The sequence below is a fragment of the Lemur catta genome, chromosome 1 (genome assembly GCF_020740605.2).
Source record: "Lemur catta isolate mLemCat1 chromosome 1, mLemCat1.pri, whole genome shotgun sequence".
Classification (NCBI taxonomy): domain Eukaryota; kingdom Metazoa; phylum Chordata; class Mammalia; order Primates; family Lemuridae; genus Lemur; species Lemur catta.
Genome location: NC_059128.1, coordinates 166,883,719 through 166,900,172, shown reverse-complemented (window position 1 = coordinate 166,900,172; position 16,454 = coordinate 166,883,719). Strand labels below are relative to the sequence as shown.

At 45.8% G+C, this 16,454-nt stretch overlaps 1 protein-coding gene across 6 annotated transcripts in view; it reads right to left on the bottom strand.

Moving 5' to 3' along the window:
• The window catches only part of LOC123628938 (inhibitor of carbonic anhydrase-like), a 33,037-nt gene extending 16,896 nt beyond the window's left edge, over positions 1-16,141 (bottom strand). Inside the window, exons 1-7 of one of the 6 annotated variants that reach the window (XM_045538953.1) lie at positions 16,021-16,141; positions 11,007-11,179; positions 7,195-7,330; positions 6,184-6,345; positions 4,772-4,919; positions 3,952-4,007; positions 570-748 (exon numbers count right to left, since the gene is read on the bottom strand). In XM_045538953.1, coding sequence (XP_045394909.1) covers positions 570-748; positions 3,952-4,007; positions 4,772-4,919; positions 6,184-6,345; positions 7,195-7,330; positions 11,007-11,179; positions 16,021-16,063 — 897 coding nt within the window. In that variant the 5' untranslated portion in view covers positions 16,064-16,141. Of the gene's footprint in view, positions 1-569; positions 749-3,951; positions 4,008-4,771; positions 4,920-6,183; positions 6,346-6,622; positions 6,693-7,194; positions 7,331-11,006; positions 11,180-15,333; positions 15,529-16,020 lie in introns of those variants that run through there. The other 5 variants (XM_045538955.1, XM_045538952.1, XM_045538954.1 and 2 more) reach the window with 5 other exon arrangements.
• Positions 16,142-16,454: the final 313 nt, after the last annotated feature.

The following is a 16,454-nucleotide window of genomic DNA, read 5'->3' as shown; positions in this document are numbered from 1 at the left end:
CCACCTGCTCTCAGCGAAGGCTGCCTCACCCTGGCCATCAGATGGTCCTAAGGGGCTCTGGTGGTCTTCATCCTGAAGGGGTTGGTGACCCCACACGGTGGGCTGCAGGCCGGGCCTCCTGGGCTCCTCTCGCCCTGCTCCAGGCCTGCCACTGGAGGACCAGCTGTCGGACCTCACACAGCCCCTTCCTTTCTGGCCTCCAAGAAAACAAAGGGCCCTTTGCCTGTGACTTCAGCCGACTGGCCCAAAGCCATTCCTGATGTAGCTTACTGCAGCGCCTACCCACGTGCTCTTTCAAATGTCTCTCTGGTTTTAGCTTCTGCAGTGGCTCTGTTTGAAACGTTCCCTGCTGCCCTGCCTGGCAAACCCCCACACTTCCTTAGGGTGCACACAGCTTACTGCCCAGGGCCTAGAAATCTTCCCAGGTACACCCTGCAAATTAGTCCCTTTGTCCTCCACAAACGACAGGATCCATGTCCTCAGGGTAATGTGATTCTATCTGAGAATCTGTACATCTCCCACACTTGTCTGTGAGTGTTTTAAGAGCAAATCTTTGTCTGATGGGATACCTGCGCCTGGTTGAGAAGCTCCCAGATCAAGTCTTCCTTGCCGTCTACACTTCGGGCCACAACGGCGTGAGAAGGGACCCGGGCCAAGTGGCAGTCCTTGTATTCATCCACTGGCTTCCGGGTGTAGTCCAGGCAGAGCAGCTCATACTGGTCCCTGTCGGCCTTGTGTTCCAGGTTCTCTGTGGGGGAAGCCCAGGTGAGCCGAGTGCAGGAAGAGCCATGAGCCATAGTTACGATGAGCCCCCTCCTCACTGTGACCTGAAGAGGACTGAGAGAAAATCTTTTCCAAACTCATTTTCTACAGATAAGGACCAGAGAGAGGCCTTGGGAGTGAAACCCAGGTCACAGGTGGACACAGCGCTGGGCAGTGTGCCTGGCCCAGCGTCCTCCAAACTTCCCCCCGCCCCGACCTTCTCTGTGGCTCCACTAATGGGAATGTGGCAGCAAAGGTGCACTGAGCACTCAGGCCACCAAAGACTGTGCTGAGGGCTCTCCAGACTGTCTCATTTAATCCGCACAACAGCTGGGGGAGGCCAGTGACATGATTATCCCATTCTACAGATGAGGAAGCTGAGACCTAGAGACTTAAGGTAACTTGTTAAAGCGTCAGCTAGTCTGGGGCTGACACACGGCCATGCTGGCACAGCCTAGGGCCCCCTGAGCCTGCTGGGGAAAGGTGGCAAAAGGATTGAGGGATGGAAGGAGGCCTCAAGGCCCAGTCAGAGCACTCTGCAGGTGGAAAGAAAGACCAAAAAGGCCCTATAGGAAAACAGGCTCTTCGTTCCCACCATCTAGGTATTAGAAAGCATTATGGGTTCAACAAATTCATATGCTAAAGTCCTAACCCCCAGTACTTCAGAATGTAACCTTATTTGAAAACAGGGTCCTTGCAGATATGAAAAGTTAAGACGAGGTCATACTGGAATAGGGTGGGCCCCCAATCCAATATGACTGGTGGGAATTTGGACACAGACAGACATGCACACAGAGAGAACACCATGCGAGCATGAAGGCAGAGATTGTGATGATGTGTCTACAGATCAAGGGACACCAAATATTGCCCACAAATCTTCAGAAACGAGGAGAGAGAGGCATGGAGTAGATTCTCCCTCACAGCCCTCAGAAGGAACGAACACTGTCAGCACCTTGATCTTGGAATTCTGGCCTCCAGAACTGTGAGACAATACATTTCTCTTGCTTCAGCCACGCAGTCTGTGGTACTTTGTTACAGTAGTCCTAGCAAACTACGACAGAAGGTCTTTGGGGTTAATATTGTACAATCTCATATTGAAAGAGGAAAAGTACAACTATGTTTCCTATGAGTGGTTACAATTTTAATTCAGTATGCCATGGAGAGTATACATTTTAACTCTTTATAGTAAAAGAAAAAATTACAAATGAGTTAGTAGTGTTAGATTAAACGAATCAGTATGACCTAATGGCTTAAGAAAGGACTTCCACTTCAGACACTCAAGAGCCCAGCGCTGGCAGCAGCAGGTGAACTGTGGCTCTCTCCCTACTCTCTTTGTCACTCTAAAGCCCAGAGGATGGCCCCTCATAAAATTCTCCTAAAAAGGCAATAGGGGATCTTACATAATAGCAGATGAGCAACTTTTGGCAAGGTAAATCAGGATGGGCTGGGACAATCTGTTCCTTTCATAGAGCAGGGATATTTTCAAACACTTCTGGGCGGGTGTGAGAAAATGCTGCCCACTGGCACAACTGTGGTAATGTGAGCATCTGAAAGACGTAATGATAATTATTTAGAACAGCTTGATGCTGGGAGATGAGACCTGTAGGTGACCCCACTCATTAAAATTCTTGATAATAAGACATGCATCAATTGCCAAAATGCTAACAAACCAGGTCAATGTGTAATAATGAGGAGACAGTGAATTGTGAATGCTGAACAAGGGGACAAAGGACACTGAAATCATGTTTCATGTTAGAGAAAGACACTAGGTGGTCAGGAGCTGAGACCTCTGTGAAAAGCGAAAACTGAACATTCTCCTTGAGATAGCAGATATTTGTGTTAAAAATGAGCTTAGTGCAGTGAATTTACGTGTGTGTTTTAAACAGTTTGAACAGAGAGAGTGTGCTCTGTATCTGATGGAAATTGAATTGGTCATAAAGCCCAGAATCTGTAACCTCAACTTGTCTGAAATACTACTTTGTTTGTTTGTTTATGGTAAATTGTCCAAAACTCTGGAAGGGTTTGGGTTTTTTCCCCCCAAATATAAAAACGAAGAAGACATACGTAGTTTTGTCCATGGCAATAATGCTTTTGCAACAGATCCTATTGTAAATGTGCTAATAAATACTGAAATATTTACAATAATTTGTGTGTTTTGCTTAACATGTTTGGAGCATTTAGGAGACATTTATAATGAAAGGTTCAGGAGAATGTGATTAAATTTGAAACTGATATTTCAATGACCAAGAGAATTGATTATTAAAACTTGTTCTGTTTTATTAGTTGGTAAGTATTATTTAAATATTCATAAAATGTGTTTAGTAGATTTATAAATGAAACAAATTGAGCACTAAACAAGGTACAAATACAGTAGTCCCTCCCCTTCCCTGTGGGGGATACATTCCAAGACCCCAGCAGATGCCTGAAACCTTGGATAGTAACAAATCCTATATACATTATGCTTTTTCCTGTATGTACATACCTATGATGAAGTAGGATTTATAAATTAGGCATAGTAAGTGATTAACAACAATAACTAATAATAAAATAGAACAATTATAGTAATATACTGTAATAAAAGTTATATGAGCTTAGTTTCTCTTTCTCTCTAAATATCTTATCATACTATACTCACCCTTCTTCCCGTGATGATGTGAGATGATAAAATGCCTACTTGATGAGCGGAAGTGAGGTGAATGATGTAGATATTGTGATGTAAATGGAAAATGCCAGAAGTAAATAATTCATAAATTTTAAATTGCATGGCGTTCTGAGTAGCATGGTAAGAGCTCACGCCATCCTGCTGTGTCCCAACCCCAGGATGTGAATCCTCCCTTTGCTCAGCATCTCCACGCTGTCTACACTGCCTGCCCATTAGTCACTCTGTAGCCGTCTCTGTGATCAGACCGACTGTTCCAGGGTGGCAGTGCTTGCATTTCAGTAGCCCTTATTTTCCTTAGTAATGGCCCCAAAGCACAAGAGTAGCGATGTAACTAACATCTTCAGACTGCAGTTGACTGTGGGTAATGGAGACCTCGGAAAGGGAAGCCACAGATAAGGCGGGCCACTATAACAGAGCTGTCTGCACAAAGTCTCCTGCGGCATAAAGATCTTCACCCATCTCTAGGTGTCAGGAAACTTTCCACTCTGGCTAGGGCAGGGCCCACATGGGCTCTGTCCGGCACTCACCAAACACCGTCAGGTGCCTCACGAAGCACACATCCCCCACGCCGTCCTTCAGACACCTGAGGAACAGGAGAGCCACGGTCAATCCACTCAGCGTGGGCCCAGCCCTCGCCCCTCCCTCGTGCAGCCCCGCTGGGGGTCTGCCCAGACCCCTGGCTCACAGAGCCTTGCGAGAGTTCCCAGGCATCGGCCTGTCCGCACAGAGGTGCTGGCCCTGCCTGTCAGGCCTTTGAACCCCCCAGCCAAGCCCAGGCCAGAGCAGGCAGGAGCCCTGGAAGCCAACAACCCAGGCAGCTCTGGGGAGGGACGGTGTGACAGAAGGACTCTCACTTTCCTCTTAGAAAGCAGCCAAAAGCAACAGATTTTTTTTCCCAGAAAAATAGAGGCTTAAGGCCTTTACATGAAGGATAAAGACTTTGGATGGCCTTGAATTTCCAGCCAGTTTCACTCTGTTGTTTTTAGAAGTAGCCATTTCTCTTACAGAGCATGGAGTACGGAGAGGTCCCCGCACAGGGAGACACTCGGCAGAAAGGTGAGAGCTGCGGGAGCCCAGGCCTATGTCTGCAGATCCCAGAGTCCCAGAGAAGAGTCTGTCCCCTCCGCCCTCCCTGGTCCAGGAGGGTAACATGGCGGACCCCAGGCTCTGGGGAGACGAGAGGGGCTCCCACACAGAAAACTGCTCCGTGGGAGGGTTAAGAGTGAGCGTTGGCCAAGGCAGGCACTCAGGACCCTGGGTTTCACACGGGTTGTCTACTCCCTGTGCCTTTGTCTCCCCAAAGTGAGTGAGGAGGAGCGGCGGTGGGGGGGGTGGTGTCTCACTTACTTGAAGGCGCCTGAGTACCCAAAGTACGGTTCTCGGGAGGAGCAGGCACAATTGTCTGTCCCCTTCCCGGCACACAGCTCACACAGGCTGGGGAACTTCTTCCTGTCCGCACAGGGGACGCAGCTGCTGGAGAAGAACTTGGCCGCCGCTGCCCAACACAGAGATGTGGACCCCATGCATGAGCTGGCTGGGGCCTCCAGGTGGTGCACGCGTGTGAGAGAGTGGCCCTATCTGAGAGTCCATGAGTCCACACCTTCTTCCCAGGACCGTCTGAGAAGTGGGCGTGCACAGGCAGCCAGTGCACATGCCAGAGGGACTGGATGGGCCAGGGTCCTTGTGTGTGTTTAGGCATCACACTCTCAGATGGGCCAGGGCTCGAGCCCACAGGAATGCTTCCCCAGCCTGTCTGCCGCAGGGTGTGAGAGCCACTGACCTGCTCTGAACCAAGACTGCAGTGCCAGTGCCTCTCACCTCTGTTGACTCACCAACAAGGAGCTCTAATGGGCAGGGCAGAGCTCCAAACACAGCAGGAGCCCTTGCAGGCAGCCAACCCCAACAGCTCTTCCTTAGCTCAGGATATGGGCCCACCCCCACCTCCCCTTTTGTATCCAGTGGCTGTGGTTTCTCATGGGAGACCTCTTCCGGGAGAGCATTGGGTAGCCTGTTGGTGAGGGGGTCAGAGGTGTGCCAACAGCCACAGCATAACTGCCCAAAAGGATGTCCAGTAGCATCTGACACTGAGGCAAGTGGACACCCCAGGAAGTGGGAAAACATGCCCAGAGCTGTGGTTCAGGTTGCAGCACTTCATCAGACCCCTGCAGCTGCTTGTCCCTGTCACAGCCAAAGCATGACTGCTGCAGAGGTTGGCAGGGCTCAAAAAGATGCACTTTTGCAGAGTGCAGAAAGATTGGCCATTATCTTTCAAGGCCTGAAAAGGCACACTAGGCTTACCATGGCTAGTCATAATTGAACAAAAAGCTTAGGGTATACAAGAAATCCTTGTGCTGACCCAGTCATGCCTTCCTTGCCTATGTCCCAAGCCATCACCTAAGGCACAGATGCCTGAGTGCTGGCAGTGTGGCTAGAATCCCAGTGAGCCTTGCTGGGCAGCTGGGAGGCAGGTGGCCTTTCTCAATGGGCCTCAGCGCTGGCCCTTGTCAAGCCACACTACTGGGATTACCAGGAAGGTGGGAAGCACAGGAGCGGTGAGAGACAGAGGCACTTTGCTGAGAGAAGACTCAACTGTCAGCCCCGACGGGTTGCTGGTGCACACACCCACCAGCACACAATTAAGGCAGGTTATCCTTGCCCATCTTGGAAGCCACGAAACATACACTTGGCAGTGACAGGATGACCCCAGCATGGCCCATGTGGGCAGCTGGTGCAGGAGCACCCCTCCCCAGCTGGCTTACCTGCTTCAAGAGAGCCAGGGGGAAGCAGTGTCCTGATGGGCATGTTCCACCCAGCAGACCAGCCCAGGCCCGTGTGACAGGACTTCTTGCCTTGGAGCTGGCTCAGCTGGAAGTTGGTGCCCTTCTTCACCATGGCAACGACATAATGGTAGGTTTGTGGATCTGCAAAGGAGCAGAGAGAAAGAAGGGCGAAAGGAAGATGCCAGATCATTGCTAATAATCTTCCACAGCATGAACAACTCAAAATTTTGGGGGAGCGTAGGACTGGCACCATCTTCTGGTAAACAGGCAAAAAAGGAAATGAAAAAAAAAAAAAAAAGCCCTTAATTGACAAGAGAGAGACAACCATTGCTTTTCAAAACAGTAGACACCAGTTCTTTTTCTGCTAGTCCCTCCAAGCCAGTGGAGACAGGAGTCCCGGGGGCCGAGCAGAGCACACCTAGGGAGAGCTTCAGCTCCTGGCTTCTCCCCAGGGGATTTTCTCCCTTCTCTGCTTCTCTGTCTGCAGCCTAAAGACAAAGGAGAAGGTGCGAGAGGAAGGATGCGGGGGTGTCCCCAGGAATATGTCAAGGTGCTCACACACACTAATGACACTCATGGGCAGTGTGGGAAAGTGGCAAAGCCCCATTCTTGGATTCCCTGAAAATCCTGTCCTCACTGCAGACACAGGCCCGTGTTCTGTAGCACAGGTAGGGCACGAAACAGGGAAGAGGCAGTCAGACCCCGTGTGGAGCCTCCCACTGGTGCGACCTCATGGGTGCGTGAAGGACTCTAGATAGCACCCTTCTCTCAGGCTGGGGAGAGCTCATAGCCAGCGGCAGCAATAGCATATTCCATCAGGGGCATGAAGTCTGCAGCTGCCAGGGACAGCCAGTATCCCAGCCCTCGTGGGTTGGCATCACAGACAGCAGCCTTCTTCAATCCAAAGTGCCCCAGCAACTTTGTTCCCTGCAAGTGTAATGCTGGCAGAGTCCCTGCCTCCCCGCGTGGCTGCAGTGTCAGGACAGAGACCTGGGTCCCCAGGGAGAGAGAACACACCATCTTTTGACCCGTAGAATTCTGCCACGATGGGCTTCAGGTTGTAGGGGGCCAGGCCTGCCTCATACACCAAACCTCCATCAAGGGTCACCGCATCTGCTTTGTTTGCCTGAAAGAGAAGAAATCAGAGCATGAATGAAGCTCATCACCTCTGAGGAAGACTTCCCTGACCCTCTGCCAGAGACACTTGCTAGACAGACACTTGCATGGCTCGGACCTCCTGTACCTCCCTCACATCAGTGCTCAAATGTCACCTTGCCGGTGAGGCTTTCCCTGACCACATTCTTCAAACTACCACCGCAGGGAAACCGGCCACTTTCTGTTCCTCCTGAGCCCTCATGCACCACCTGACGAACTTTCTTTGTTCATTGTTTATTCTTTCCTTTGGAATGTAAGCTCCATGAAGGTGGGGACATTTTTGTCTGTTTTACCCTGCTGAATCCCAGCACCTAGAAGAATACCTAGCACAGGTAGGTGTTCAGTAAATGTTTGTTGGGTCCATAAATGAATGAACCATAGGAATTTCCATTCATAAGAAGTCATGTTTTGCACTCTTAGTTCTAGGTTTCCCCTTCAGGGATCTGTCAGCCAAGAGCTCCTTTCTTCCTGAAAAAAGCAGCAACTACACAGCCTCTTCTCAGAAATGAGGTTGGATCATTTCCCATCTTGGAAACCATTCTTTTTATTCATTTATTAACTGACATTTAAAGTAAGTTGGGTTTTTCTGAATTTAGTACTATCTTTCTATATACTTGCCTCCCTTTTTCCCCATCTCATTTTCTCTTAGAAATATTTTACAATATGTATTCACATATGTGTGGGTATGTAAACACTTATATGTATATTTGTATCCGTGTGTGCATAAAGTCAGGACTCTATTGGATGCATGTATCAGAAACCAATTAGACTTAAGAAAAGGAGGAATTTAGCATAAAGGTAAAAGGACAAGAAGACCACTGGGCTTTGTGAACACCATCAAGGTCAAAAGCAACAAGAAGTGACATGGGTTTCAGTCCATACCGTGGGCTCCAGCTCATGACAGTGGGTTCCACTTTGTTCTTTGCTTTCCCCACTTCACGTACCTCTTCCTTTCCTGACTGCCTCCTCTTCAAGCTCTGGTATCAGATGCAAAAAGACAACTGTTTTATAGAGACTGCTTAACCAGCTCCCAAAATTGCATGAGGTCAAATTCCTGTAACCAATCTCTCTTTCTCTCTTTTTCTCTCTGTGTTTGTGTGTGTGTCTATGCATATATATACACATACACACATAAATGAAAGAAAAATAAATACAAATTTGTGCACACTTTTATGACCCTTATTGAATATTTCTGAATTGTTTCCCAGAAATGATATGGAAATGTATGATTTATCATGCCAATAGCAACACGTACCAATTTCACTGCAAACCTACCAGTGAGAAGTACTATCACTTAAGAAATGTTGTTACATTACTATATATAAACTATTACTTTAAGAGTCATTTTAATTGCATCTTTGTTTACTAAAAAGGATGAAAAATTTCCCTTTATTGTTTATATTGTTTATTAGTTGTGATTTCTTTTCTGTGAGTAGTTTGTTTATAGCTTGTTATTCTTAAGCATTTCTTATAATTTAAATGACATCTTTACACACTCTTTGCAGTGTGCTGTTATAGGTGATAATTTTTTGTGTACGCTTAGGGCTTTTAAAAATATTTTTGTCATATTTTAAAATTTTTTAAATTTCCAAATTTGTCTACTTCTATGGTTTATCTAGTTATGTTTATCTCTTTTAATTGAGTTGAATAAAACTGGGAATTTATTTTAGTGGATGGATTAAGAATCTCACTTGATTTTCTTTTTCTAAATGGCTGCCCAGTTGTCCAACTAAAGAATACTTTCTCAGTCATTTGATTGGAAAGTCTGCCTTGTACTATATATCTACCTAAATCTAGTATATACGTATTGAAACACCACATTGTACCCCAAAAATATATACAATTAAAAATTAATTTAACTTAGAAAAAAATCTACATGTATCTTATCTAAATTTTTTAAGCCTAGGGCCCTAGTGCCTGAATGTTGAACATTTATCACACTTTGTGTCTATATCATATCATGTAAATAATTAGATGGATAGATATACAGAAAGCTGAGACATACAGAGCATATGTCTGAATTTTTTTTTTTTTTTTTTGAGACAGTCTTGCTCTGTTGCCCAGGCTAGAGTGCAGTGGCATCATCATAGCTCACAGCAGCCTCAAACTCCTGGGCTCAGGTGATTGTCCTGCCTCAGCCTCCCGAATAGTTAGGACTACAGGTGTGTGCCACCACAGCCCAGCTAATTTTTTCTATTTTTAGTAAAGACAGAGTCTCACTGTTGCTCAGGCTGGTCTTGAGCTCCTGACCTCAAGGGATCCTCCTGCCTTGGCCTCCTGGAGTGCTAGGATTACAGGTGTGATGCACCACGCCTGGCCGTATGTCTGAATTTTGTTCTCTTCCAGGTCTTCTTATCTGTACCAGTACCTTGTCTTTGTTATTTCAATATGGGATAGTTTCAGGTAGGGTTTAGCCACTCCCTTGCTACTTTTCTTTTTCATAATACTATTTTATAATCTCATCCATGAGCTTTTCCTTAAGAATTTTATAATTATTTTATTCATTCTTTAAAAAAGACTGTATTTTGATGAAAATTATACTAAATTTATGAATTAACTTTGGGAGGATATGCAAGTACATTAGATTTAGTTTTTCCGTCTGGGAATACAGCATATATGTTTTCATTTGTTAATAAATATTGTTCACTTGTCATAGACTTTGATATTATTAATATATTTATAACAGCCTTGCAGATCTCTCATATTTTTCCAGAAATATTATTTTTGTATATTAGCATTATTATTATTATTATTATATTGAAACAGGGTCTTGCTCTGTTACCCAGCTTGGAGTACAGTGGTGCGATCACAGCTCACAGCAACCTCAGATGCTGGGCTCAAGAGATGCTCCTGCCTCAGCCTCCTGAGTAGCTGAGACTATAGGTGCATGCTACCATGCTTGGCTAATTTTTTTTGAGGTGGTGGGTGAGGTCTCACTGTGTTTTTCTCAGGCTAATCTCGAACCCCTAGCCTCAAGCAATCCTTCCACTTTGGCCTCCCAAACTGCTGGATTTTACAGGCTTGAGCCATCATGCCTGGCCTGTTTATTATTTGAAATGTAAATGAGATCACAATTTTGGGACATTTTCCCACAATCAACAACTCTTGGCACATGAAAATGACATTAATTGTGACATACCGACCTTTTACCAAACTAATTTATTCACTAACAAATAATTATAGAAACATTTATCTTGATTGCACTATACTTTCTAGGCACGCAATCATCTGAAAATATTGATATTTTTGTTTGTTCCTTTCTATCTTGCATTTTATGGCTTTTTGCATTACTGTAACTTCCAAAAACAATGTTAATTAATAATAGTGACACTGGAGCTTCTTGCTTATTTCTGAGTCTTTATAGATTCTCTTTCAATATAATGCCGACTTTGCTTTACCACAGGTATTTTACTGAGCTAGAATCCTTCTCTATTAGTTTAATTATAATTGTGATTTTACTATCAATGAATGTTGAGCAGCTATATTTTTCTCCACACAGAGTTCCTCTACTTTTAGATCTTTGTCTTGTTTCTTCTTAAAGCATAGTCTGGTTCCTGTGGGGAGAAACTAATAGACAACAGCAAGTGCAGAAAAAGAAAAAGAAAGTGCAGATTTTCTTCTCCTTTCTTTTAGGCAGCATGACTTACTGCAATGGCCCTGATGCACTGAAGGTAAGAGGTTCTCTTCACACAGGTGACAAGTGGACCATCTTCTGGGAAGACCTTTTTCATATTGTCTTGGAAACTGGAGCACTTAGTGGCCTCATGATATGACACAGCGCACCATCTTACAGTTTTCTCAGGGACAGCCAGACACAGCCCTAGGGGAGAGATGCCAGAGGTGTAAGGGACCCACAGCACTCACCTTTCTCTGCTGGCAGAAGCGGTTAAAGACAAGATAAAGGGTCAGCTGAATGGGATACACACAAACTGGATTGGTTGCCTGGCTCACATAAATTCTCAGGGCCCATTTCTTTGATTCCACCCTACACTTTGGATAAGAAAGCCACAGCATCTCCCGGAAATTAAACATAGAATTGGCATAAAACACAGCAATTCCACTCCCAGGTATATATCTAAAATAATTGAAAACAGGGACTCAAATAAATACATGCACAAGGATGTTCATACCAGCGCTATTCACAATAGCTAAAAGGTGGAAACAAACCAAATGTGCATCAACGGATGAATGGATAAACAAAATACGCTGTATCTGTAAAACAGGATATTATTCCACCATAAAAAGAATGAAGTACTGATGCATGCTACAAAGTGAATGAGTCTTGAAAATATCCAGTCAAGTGAAAGAAGCTAGACACAAAAGGCCACTCATCATATGATTCCATTTATATGAAATACCTGGACGAGGTAAGTCTATAGAGACAGAAAGCATATTAATTGGTGGTTGCCATGTGCTGGGAAGAAGGAAATGGGTACTGACTACTTCACAGGTATAGGGTTTTCTTTTAGGGGGATAAAAATGTTTTGTGACTAGATAGAGATGGTAGTTGCACAACTTTGCAAATGTACTAAATGCCATTAAATTGTACACTTTAAAATGGTTAATTTGTGTTACGTGAATCTCACCTCAAAAATGATTCCTAGCCATAGGTAGGAAGCTTTGGGCACAGTGATTTAGTCTTTATCTAAATGGTGGCTACTCTAACCTTACTTTGTACTAATTGCTAGGGCATTAAAATCAGTGGCTATTTATTTCACTAGTATTTTGAGCTACAGTAATTAGTGTAGAAAGCATTACAAAGGCAAAACGCTGTTTATAAATCTGTAGTATTTGGGCAAAACATTATTTTAAATGAAATCCAGAAGATGAAAATTCCAGCAATAACAGCTACCATTCTTTGATGAACCCATGTATGCTTGGCAGTGTGCCAAGCACATTACCTTCCTTTCATTTTCACAATTATCCTGCCATTTAAATATTGGTGTTTCTATTTTAGATATGAAATTAAAAAGAACTGTCAGGGACATTAAATAATTGGAGATGAAGCCAATATTTGAACTACTTGGGTCTGTTGGACTTCAAAACCTGTATTGCCTTTTAATGGGACAGGAGATGACAAATTACTTTAGACAGAACCCCATGCCAAAGACAAGGAGGGACAAACAGAGCCTTCAAATTTATTTGAGAAGGTCTGCAATAGTAGCAGCCCAGGGTAGGAAGAGCAACCTAGGGAACAGAATAGTATAGACCATATGCCCTTCTGCAGAACATCAAGATAAGGCCTTTTTTGAAAATCTGTATTTTCAGTCATCACTATGCTTATGTTAAAAGAAAAACAGGGAAAAGATTCAAACAGAAATGTCATAAAAGAAGATATATGAATGCCAAAAACAAAAACCATGAAAAGATGCTCAACATCATTAGTCAACAGAGGAATGCAAATTAAGACCACAGCGAGATTCTACAACATACTTGTTAGAATGGCTAACTGCGAAAAGACTGACACCACCAAGTGTTGGCAGGATGTGCAGTAACTGAAATTCTAGTATGTTGCTGGTGGGCATGTGAAACGGTACAATTGTTCAAAAAAGTCTGGCATTTTCTTAACAAGTTGAATGTACACTTACCAGTATGACCCAGTAATTCTAGATATTTACCCAAAAGAAATGAAAACAGAGACCTGTTCACTAATGTTCCTGGCAGCTTTATTCATGGTAGCCCCAAACTGGAGACAACCTAAGTGTCCATCAACAAGCGAATGGGCAAATAAACCACAACAGGGCCATACAATGGAGTCTACTCAGCAGTGAAAAGGAATGAACTATGATACACGTGACGTGGATAGCTCTCAAAACAAGTATGCTGAGTGAAAAAAGGTAAACACAAAGGACTATGTCCTGTGTGATTCCATTTATGTGAAATCCTAGAAAAGGCAAAACTTACCTACAGTGGCAGAAAGTGCGAATGGCTGAAAAGAGGTAGGGGGCAGTTCTTTACCTTGATTACTGTGGTAGTTACATGGATAGTTATATTTGTCAAAATTTATGGAACTGTATGCATACTTAAAATGGGCTCGCTGTACTATACTATATATAAATCATACTTCAGTAGAAAGGATTTTCAAAAGAAAGAAAAAGAGTGTATACAAGCAAGCTAATGGTAGGTGGTGCCAAGTAACCCAGAATAGGTCAGTCAGGAATAACACTCCACCCCTGGCCATATGAGAGATTCAACAAGAGGCCATCAGAGCCCACTGTGAATATTCCAAACTGATCTGGAAGGGGAAAGCTGCTGGTGCTCCCTGAATAGAGAAAGTTCTTAAGCTCCAGAAGAGAAAAAGGCTGCAAAATGAGGTTGGGGGCCAAGGCGGAGATACAGGCTGTTGGTCTCTTCGTTCCTGGCTCTTGCAGGGCTTACCAATAACAGTGTCTTTCCTTTTGGTCTTTTTGCTTTAAGCTACTTTGGTTGTGTTTCTGTCATTTGACACCAGAAGAGTTCTTGTTAGACTATAACACTGAGTTCAGCCTGGTCCAGCAGCAAAGAGGGACGGAAAGTAGGGGAGGGAGTCTGAGAGGGGCAGCTCTTGCCTTTGGTTTGCAAATGCAGAGCCAGTTAGGAAAATGGATTTTTGGTCAGCACCTGACATTGCTGGGAGAGGAGATAGAGGAAGAACAAAATACCAAAAGCCCTGTTCAGGAAGAATTTTGGAAAGAGCCCAGAGGGGCTGCGCTCTGGGTTTCCTTGTGACCATACTGGATCACAACTGTGTCCTACCTTTCTGGACTTCCCCAGCCCAGCAGAGCTCCCTGTGTAGCCCCATGTGGCAGTGCTGGGCCAGGGAGGGGCCCCCACAGCATTCCTTTCCCTTTCTGCCCCCTCCTCACTCCATGTAAGACACCCTACCCCCAAATTATTTACAACAGCTTGAGACACGACAGAACCCAGGGCTGGACAGGACCAACAGTTGTTGAGCCAGGGAGGGCTCTTTGCATACATGAGTTCATTAACTGTGCACCATTACCTTCCTCACAGTGACCCAGCCAAGAGCCCTGGAGGAGCCCATACTCCCAACACAGGAAGGGGTCCCTACATGCATGTGCAGGGTTTTTACCAGTAGTCACTCACCTGTGCCTAGAACTCTGCCTGCCACTAGGTATATTATCTCATTTTCACAGTAACTGTGTGTTTGTTGTGAAAAGGCAATTCCTACTAACTGAAGCCAACTTAGAGAGGTCAAGGGACAGCCCAGAGTCATATAGCAGTGAGTGACAGGTGGATCCCATTCTAGGGTAATTATTATTGCCCTATATCACTCAACCTCCCTGTTGTACGGTAGAGGTGGGAGGTGCCGTACAGTTCAGGGAAAGAAAGATCCTTCTGGTTATATGTCAGGCATTCCCTCCCCCCGCCTTACTAAGAACCCTTTAGCCCTGGGAAGAAGCCCTTCTCTCCTCTGACCCTGTTTCCTTCACTGTAAATGGGATTAAAAGTTTCTAGGCCAGGGGTCATGAACTTATTCTGTGATGATCTAAGCAGCGGTCCCCAACCTTTTTGGCACCAGGGACTGGTTTCATGGAAGACAATTTTTCCACAGACCCCGGGGGGGGGGGCAGGGGTAGGGGGACAGATGCAGAGCTCAGGCAGTGATGCACAGCCAGTTTCCTAACGGGCCACAGTCCAGTATGGAGCTGTAGCCTAGGGGTTGAGGACCACAGGGCTAAAGAGTTAATAGTTTAGGTTTTGTGTGCCACACAGTCTCCGTGGAAACTAGTCAACTCTGCCCTTGAAGCCTGTAAAAATTGATCATGTGAATTGGGTCATTTTTGTCACACCCAACTAAAACAGAGTCGAGAGCCCAGAGGGAGAAAGCACTCAAGGCACATGACGTTGCTCCAAGAACGGTAATTCTCTGCAAGCCTGGCTGCTGAAGCTGCCTGCTGTAATAGCTACTGAAATGTGCTGTGATTCTAAGACTGATCCCTCCCACACTCCACCCCCCACCCAGTTACTCACCAGTCAGAACTTGCCAGCTCCTCAAAACTTTCCTAGTGCCAATGAATGTTCTTGAAGAACAATACATAACATTTCTTCTTCTTCTTTTTCTTTTTTTTTAATAAAAGCTCCAAACTTCTCTTTGTTCTTTGGACATACTGGAGACCTCCGGTCTGTGTGTATGCCTGGAATTATAATTCTTGCTTCCCAAATAAAATGTTTTAAATTAACAGATTCCTCTCTCTATTTTATTTGACCTCAACAAGCCTGAAAGCAGCCATAGACAATATTTAACTGAATGAGCACAATTGTGTCCTAATAAAATTTTACTTATGGGCACAAATTTGAATTCCATACAGTTTTCATGTCACAAAATAGTGTTCTTTTGATCTTCTCCTCAACTATTTAAAGATGTAAGAAGCATTCTTAGCTCTTCTAGCTGTGCAATATCAGGCAGCAGGCCGGATTGGCCGGCTGGTGGTAATTTGCAACCCCCTCTCCTACTCTCTGTGTTTTCTGCGGGATTAAAGTGTCAGGTGCACCTTCGGGTAGAAGGCATTTTAGGGCTGCCTCGGGACCCCTTAGAACCACTGGTGGTCCGTATGCCGCGCAGGGTCCCGCTGTGGCTGACCAGCTGCTGGCACTGGGTCCCCTCCCCGGAGCACCCTGGAGGGCCGGCCCCCACCCCGGCTCCCAGCGTGCACTCACCCAGGGCCCCGGCGCACAGCAGAGCGCAGATGGCGAGCCTCATTCTCTGCAGCGGGCGCGCGTCACTGGCCCTGCTCCCGCACCTCGGCCAGCTTCACCGGCGCTGGAGCGGGTGGATCCTCGGAAGGCTTCGCCCGCCCAGGATGATCGCCCTGGTCACACCCCCACCACTCCCCCAGGGCAGCCCGTGAGCAGCCCGTGCTCTCTGCCGGACTGGAGGGCAGCAGGCTGCTACCCACTGCCCGCGGACTGCCCGGCGCCGGGGACCTCCGCTCACGGGCCAGGGGCCGCACCCCGGAGGTACGAGCCTGAGCAACCTCGTAGAGTGCTGGTCTGACCGCCTTACACCCCAAAAAGAGATCCACTGGGGTCCCAGAGTAGTTGCTAGTACCCAGGTTCCTGACCCCTGGACTCTCATCTAACCAAGCAACTCC